Source organism: Pygoscelis adeliae, unplaced genomic scaffold, assembly GCF_000699105.1.
Source record: "Pygoscelis adeliae isolate BGI_AS28 unplaced genomic scaffold, ASM69910v1 Scaffold272, whole genome shotgun sequence".
NCBI lineage: Eukaryota > Metazoa > Chordata > Aves > Sphenisciformes > Spheniscidae > Pygoscelis > Pygoscelis adeliae.
Genome location: NW_008824282.1, coordinates 1,303,251 through 1,311,254, shown reverse-complemented (window position 1 = coordinate 1,311,254; position 8,004 = coordinate 1,303,251). Strand labels below are relative to the sequence as shown.

Genomic DNA, 8,004 nt, shown 5'->3' with positions numbered 1-8,004 from the left:
TAAAACACAGCTTCTCAGGCAGAAGAGACTAGTTGCTTTGTCAAGTCGTAAGTGCAATTTCTGTTGTTTTGTCTACAGACTCTTGAAGTGTGCATATCCACTGCTTAGCTTTCAGTCTCAGCATTTGCTCCCACCTAGGCATCCCGTTCACACATTTCTAGTCTACAAGCATCCTCCTGAAACTACACATCACACTTTGACAATACTCATTTGTGACAGAGCGATAAATCTCATTCCTCCACTCCAAATACACATGTTCACATGGCAACCATCACCCCCAGGAAGGATTTCACAGCGATTAAGTGTGTAAAGGAAAAAAGATTCTCCAGTTAATGGAGCTGCCTGCGCACACAGAGAGTGAATCAGGTGAGGTACAGGGAGGCTGAGCAGCAAAAGCATGAAGTGAGGAGTCACTCTCCCATCTAAGAAGAGTCATGCTCCCATCTCTCAGCTGTAGACTATATCAATTCTGCTAAATACCAGAATTAGCAGCCTTATTTACTTGTGTGTTCCTGCAACTCCTTTGCTGGCATGCCCACCTCTGTGCTTTTTAGGCCAATAATCTCAGGATGTGATTTGACAATACAACTAAGCCAAGCAACAGCTGCAGAAAGGGATGTCCTGCTGCTCCTCCTCCTTTCACCATTCCTCTCAGGGCTGACCCTACAGTGAGACAGAGCAGGGAGTTAACCCGCTAAAACTCACCCCACAAAATAATTTTCCATTACTTTATGTCCCTGAACTGGCTCACTGCAGGGTCAGATACCCTCAAAACCAGAAGGGCAGAGATGAAAGAAGAGGGAGCAGAGACATCTCTTTTGCAAGCTGCAAGACTGGTGTAGCTACAGAACCAAAGCAAAGCCCCACAGCAGGGACACAGAAACATATGCATGAGTATCAGCAGTTGTGCCCACTTTCAATTCAGCCACTCCAGAACAGCCTAGAGAGCTTTAATACATCATAACAGTTTCCTATGCGGTTCTCATTCCAGCATGCAGTTTTGTGTTATCAGCCTTACTGCTGGAGAAGTGTTTGTGTAATTCCTGTTTCTCACACACACCTTGAAGACTTATTCCTACTCCTCCCCCTCTTCCTATTTTTTTTATGCTAACAGTGAGGCTAAAGAGAAGGGTACTGTTCCTTCCCCCAAGACACCTTCAGTTCTACAAAATAAGACGTCAAAGATTTCCTTCAGAAAGAAACACAAGGGAGGTGGGATGAGAAAAGGAGTCCCTCTATCCCTGCTGACTTTACCCTTACCCCCAATCCAGCAGTTACCACATCTTATAAATTGAGATACAAATAAGACTAATTCCAATTAAAACCACCTTCTTTTCCTCCTCCTCACAAATTACAGCTAAGGGCAGCTTCTGGAAACTAAAGAGAAGAGAAGGATAATTTTCCTTGCTTATCTTGCACAAAATATAGAACTGCTCCTGTTGGCTGTTTTGAATTATGCCCTTAAGGTTTGGCTTCAAAACAGAGGAAATCAGACTGTCATGGATTTAGACTGCTGTGCTCTTAGAGCTGCATATCTAAATTTTAGGTACCTGAAAAATCCTTTGTGGTCAACTTTGTCTCCAGCCAGCAGACAGCAGTAGTATCAAAACAGCAATTACTTTCAGATTCCACTTGGTTTTGGGGAGAGGCAAAGTTATCAAGGATAGATAAGTAAGGAATAAGTGAACCAGTGCAATTTATAACAGTGGATGGACTAGCTACAGCAAGATCTAGTTCCATCACACACGTCACTTAGCCTTTGCTCTAGAGCAGCAGCCCAGCCAACAAGCATAAAAGTGTGAATGAAGTCATCTTAACACACAGGCACACCTAACTTCCGTAATACCAAGTGTGTTCATATATTAGCCAAGGGACTGTTCTCATTATTCAAGCAGATGCCTATAAAAAGTTTTACTGGTGTACGTGAACTCAAAATAGCAACTACTGCTACTCGTTACAACAGGAGCAACAATGTCTGACCACAAAATTCTAGCAGTTCTAACCTGAATGGCATAGTCAGTTAGATGAGACACCAGAGACTTGTGATGTTATTTTTATTTGTCATGAAGTGGCAAAAGACATTGGCTGATTCAGTCTGCTGATTAGCAAAAGCCAAACACTGCTTAAGTAGTTACTTGCTTTGCAAGTTACTCTGCTTGCAAAGGTTGGTTGACATATTTAGCTCATTTATAGAGGTGGTCTTTTTAGAAAGAGCTCTTGCTAAACTGAAGGCGTAGAGCATCCACCAGTGCTGCTGCTAGGAAGCCAATACAGCAGCTGTACCAAATGCTAACCTGTAGCTCAAAAGACCTTTTAAGCAGTAACCAGCAAATCTGCAGATTACACCACAACAGCATCTCTACCTTCTTCATAGCTACTGAGGTGCATTACAAGCCAGCTAAAGACACCCGTCTAATGGTGTGCCATGAGACCATCTTTGCATCAAAGCACAGCCTGTACTATTCGACTGCAGTGTGTAATTTTATTCCTGAACATCAAAACTTCTGAAGAAGCTCCATTTTCAAACCTAATGTATCTTTACCAAACATGGCTGCTCTAGGACCCCGTGGGCATCTGGCCATGACAAACCACAATACATCACTTTTTTCAAAGCAGCACACAAATTTAAGATGAAGGATGGAATATTACATTCTTCACAGATCATGGACATGTGTTACCAATTCCACACAAAATCCGGAAAGTCAATTAAACACAAACTCACCTGTTTCACTGACTGCTCACTGCACTATCAAATAACCATTAACATTAGTACATGATGAGAAGCTGGAATGAGTAGCGGTAGGAAAAGACAGACAAGAACAGAACTGGACTACAGCAGTTCTGCTGCTCCAAGGGAAGTATGCTTGCTATACAAGTTCAAGCTTGGGTCTCCACTGATACTAGTAACTACTACTGCTAGCAAGAGGCAATATATGATGTGCAGCCTAATGTCTCTAAAATGCAGTTTTGAAGAGTCTCCTGTAGGACCACCATATTTATTTACGTCTGTCATCCTCACTGCTCAAGCCTCATATCCACCTCTCCTGTCACACTAGAACTGATAAGCCACAGCTGCCCTAATTGCACAGCTGGCTCCTGTATTCTTGCTGATGAAGAAACCCTGCCGCAGACTGAGGACATGTTTCGTTAAGTGCTCAAACACCACACTGATAAGAATGGTACTATGCTGAGGCAGAAATATGATTGGGTAGTAAAGTCCTTACTAGGCTTAATCCTGTACCTGGAACAAAGTTTCAATCTGGGCACCAGCACAATCTAACAGAAGTTCTGCAGACCCCACACATATGTGCATGATACAGTTATAGGGAGCAAGGTAGTGAAATACTATTAGTTTGCATAGCAGAGTTGCACTCCGAATAGAAACAGCCTACCCCATACTGTACTCAGCTGTTGCCTTTGTGCTTGGAAAAAGGTTTTCTTTTCTGTAATTCATTAACTTACAACCTTATCAAGGTGGGAGTGAAGAACTTGTTTCCAGCCTGGAAACCAGCAGTCAAACTGAGCAGAAATACTTACGTCACTCTTCCTGAACTTTGCTTTTAAGCTCTTCATGCTGATCACATTCAACCTTCCAAACCTTTAAGGAGCTTTTTATCCTTCTTCAATATCTAAACAAAAAAGAAAGAAAAATAAGATGCCAACTTGATACCATTCAGTTCACTGGCAGCCAAGTCTGAATTGAATTTGCATACCTATATCACCCTTTGAGAATTTAGCCCTCAAGCTCTGAAAAAGATTAACAGCCAGCTAAGGGAAACTTTCTGTTCCTCCAAACTTAAAAGCAAGCCTAAGTATGACCACAGAAGAATAGAGCAAACCTTTACCAAAAACTCAAGTGTGTATCATGTTATATTAGCTACCTCTCGACATAATTAGGTCACCGACATGTTCATACATGTAACAGCTTTCTCTGCCCACTGCCTATTTTTACATCATCATCAGGGTAGCCATTTGCATACTTATTTCTGCTTTTCCCACTTTACAAAGTCATTCATTAAAACTTCACTGTCCTACAACCGTGGGTCTGCACTGGGAAGCAGAAGTACCACCACTATTGTATGTACAAGTCTAACCACTAACCAAATAAAAAATTATACTTAAACCATGCATGACACATACTAGGACAGCTCAACACAACATAGTAGATAGAACCATCTGAGCAAGAACAGAGGTTATCACTGGAAGAATTGTTTTATACACTTCCCCATAAGAAACTGTACGTTTCTTACGTGTATGTGCATTCTTTGAGTCATGGCTGGTTTTATTTTGATGGTGTGCTATCACAAACAGTCATGGTCCCCCTTCCTCCCTTTCAAGTGAAGAAAAGCAGCAGTTGCACAATCATATACAACTAACATCACAGACAAGCTGCAAGCTCTCACAGGGGAAGAGGGGGCCAGTACCTAGTGCAAAGTTTCCTACAGAAAGCTTCAATATACCCCATATTACCAATCCAAGACAAACGTAATGGTGAACAGCATGTTAAAGTAGCATAGCAATGTGTTTTTTCCTAGAGCACAGCAGAAAAACTTAATGAAAGAGCAACATACATCTGGACTCGGCAAAGCCATCTATGCAAAAATGTTCAAATTTCTAGTTTTACAGTATGCTCACTGTAATCACCAGCCCCTCTCATCTACAAGTTTTAGCTGCTATACAAATTCCTTCTGAAGGAACAGTTTAAAGTAAAGGATGCTCAGCTGTATAAACTTCCTCCCTCCACCCTAGAAAAAAATATTATGAGTCTAGCCAGATAAATAAATAACTGAAATGAGGACTGGAGCATAAATTCAAATAGGTCATGCAGGGTCACTAATGTTTCACATCACTCTTCCGACACAGTAGATTACAGTTTGATAAGCAAAGTGAGATTCAATTATTTCATAAAAGAAAGTCTCTTATTATTATGAAGCAAGTTGCTATGTTCTACATGATCACTCTACTATGAGTTTTAAAATGCAACTACACAGTATACTCTTGGTAGAATATATATGAATGTTTCCACAAAATACAACGCTCAGTACTATTCAGGAATAGCGATTAGCGCTAAGTAAACATGTCATTTAGTTCAACCCTATATTTATCTGACAGCCATTTAAGACAAACACAAGTACATTTCTTCAAAAAAAAACCACCCACCAAACAAACAAAAAATCCCATACACTACATACACACAAATACATTTCCCACAGAACACACACCTCCAATGGGTAATCTGGATGGGGTAATTCTGTAGGCTGTTAAAATATCATTAAATCTAATTAAATGACTCTTAAGTCTAATTAAACAGTCATTCTAAAGTCATATCAGATTCCTGGCTGCTTTCGGGCATATGAACGAGGGGTTTCATTGGAATTTCTTGCTTTTCATCTCAAGGAGAATGGGTTTTTGGCATTTTGTTTAATTCTTCAGCATGCAAAAGGAAAAGAAAAAAAAAATTTTGCAGAAGCTTTTCACTTCCTTGCTTAAGTGACAATTTCTTAGCTTTTTCTTGGGCTGAATGGAGTATTTGCAAAATAATTATAAAAAAATTTAATAAGCAAGTTTTGAACAAATCAAAAAGAAGGAATTATTTTAGGTTGCTCTGAGAGAAGCATACCACTTGATTTCTGCTACACCTACTCAAACTTTGGAGAAAGTGTTTAAATTGCTCAACAGCTGTCATAACCTACACTGGAACGGAGACTGAACTTCAGCAAGAGCCCAATAATCTCCTACATCATTCTCTAGCAACACCAAGATGATGAGCATTGCAAAGACCAGAAATGCCAGGGTACAGACAAGACAAATGCCTTTACACTTATCTGGCCTTCTTTACATACAACACCAGCAAAAAAAGAAAAAAAAAAAAGAAAAAAAAAAAGAAAATGGAGGACAAAAGCCGGAACTGTTTTTTAAACTTTTGGGAAAAACAAAACAAAACCACAATTTAAAGGAACTTTAAAAGCTGAGAAACATCATACAATATCCCACAAAATCCAAAACTTAACAGGACTTTATTTTAAAAGTTAAATGTATTTGACTAAAAAAAAAGGTAAACCATTTAATTAGACCAGTTAATAAAATATAAAGAAATCCTATGCATGGGGAACTGAAAACAAGAAATCTTTCCTCACATACGGATTGCCAAAGAATTGTCTGCTATAGGCTGTCTTTCCCCTTCCCACCCCCTCAGCATTTTTGGCTCTCATGAACGAAAGATTTGTTATAGCTCCCACAGAAGATAAAGTACTCAACTACAGGGCTATGGGGGAGATGACAACTCCTTGTAGGTATATGCACAGAACAGCTGCAAAGCTGGATTCTCTTCTATGGGGAACCTGTAACACAGTCTAATTAAATAAGCTTTGCAAGCGCTCCTAATATGCTACTTTTCCCCCTTTTGAGGAAGGAAGAAGGGAGGTGAGCTGTATTTCTATTAGAAGCCAACTTACTTTTCCCACAGGATACTTCACCTCTTGCGTAAGTGCATTTTATACATTGAATGTGAAACTCAAGTCCTCAGCATAATTAAAAAAGCATGCACAAGCACACAAAAACAGCATTCCCAAGTTTAGTGTGTCATATCTGTATTTTTTTCCATAAGAGATAGTTAAACACAAACATTAAGATTACAGCTTGTGCATCATAATGCCCATAATCCTTCAGCTGTAGAGATAAAAACCCATGAAGCGGCGAGGGCTGCCTTTTCTTGGCACTGTTTAAAGGAGGAAGTCACCTCTCAAAGCGTGTAATTATTGGAATTAATGCAAAAAGAGGTCAGCATCCTGATTCAGCAGAGCTTTATGACAACTGTTCATTTGCCAGAGGGGGGATAAAGGAAGCACCATTAATACACTCCTGTTTTACAAGATAGGAAACGACTACTAGAAATTCACTAGGGAGCATCAAGGCACTTCAAAACAGTACTTCTGCAATGAATCACAGGTATTAACAAGAAGCAATGTCTACTAATAGTGGCATTTCTCCGCTTACAGAACAAATGTGTTAATAAATACTGAGTGCTGTCATTTTGTAGCTGCAGCAAGTTAGAAGTAGAGAAGCGCTTAACTCCAGGGATTCTCAACAGCTAATGCTGATCACATGCTTTTAACCATTAGCTGCAAAATTAAATATCTAGTCCTCTATCTCATCTTCCTTCAGCTTAATGTTAAGAAATAGCTTTCAGGAATACAAGCCACAGGTTTACCACCAACCTAAAGATGTTTTCTATCTAGTTAAAACAAGAGCCATTGAAGTGGTGGTAGTCTTCGGCCTCAATAATTTCACTGAAACGGTGTTTTAACACACAATACAATCTTTAGGTTTAAACGTAGGAAACAGATTAGGATAATATTCCCCACTGATTTACAGCAAGATTTGTGCAAACCACAGTGAACAACGATACTGTCATTTTTTTTTCCTTCCATTAAATTGCATGAAAATCAGAGCAAGGTCTTTCAAACAATGTTACAACTAACTCCTTGAATGGCCAAAGATCCAGTGATGCAACAGTAAAACAGCCTTAGTTTTACTAAGTAAAACTACAAGTTTATAGTAAAACCGTACACTATGCACACTGTTGACGCCAATGACAGTTACCTTTTACTGATAAGTGCTGAATTCAATTAATTTAAGTGTCAAAAATCTTGCACCTCTTTCAGAACACCCTGAGAAGCCTCCATCTCAGACAGTGCTCTTCTGCAGCAAAGCACAATTCATGTCGTCAACTAATTTCCCCTTCCCCTCCCAAAAATACTTCAGAATTGTTTTTCACCTTGTGAGGTGAACTAGAGACTCCATGCAAGATCTGGCAGCATAAAGGGGGGGGTGGGGGACGGGGGGGTGAGGAAGAGGGTCTGGAAGAATACCATTGCCGCTATACACATACATCTCCTTTGTGTGCATACACCTACGCTCATAGGTGAAAATAAGGGGTCCCAGAAGTGTCTTCTCCCAAAGCACAAACCCACCATTTATTCTCTGGATAATCACTTTCTAAAT

General features: G+C 39.9%; 1 protein-coding gene across 2 annotated transcripts in view; it reads right to left on the bottom strand.

Moving 5' to 3' along the window:
• The window catches only part of RAI14 (retinoic acid induced 14), a 79,551-nt gene extending 75,922 nt beyond the window's left edge, over nucleotides 1-3,629 (bottom strand). For both annotated transcript variants that reach the window (XM_009318443.1, XM_009318444.1), the window contains exon 1: nucleotides 3,538-3,629. In XM_009318443.1, coding sequence (XP_009316718.1) covers nucleotides 3,538-3,573 — 36 coding nt within the window. In that variant the 5' untranslated portion in view covers nucleotides 3,574-3,629. The remainder of the gene's footprint in view (nucleotides 1-3,537) is intronic.
• Nucleotides 3,630-8,004: the final 4,375 nt, after the last annotated feature.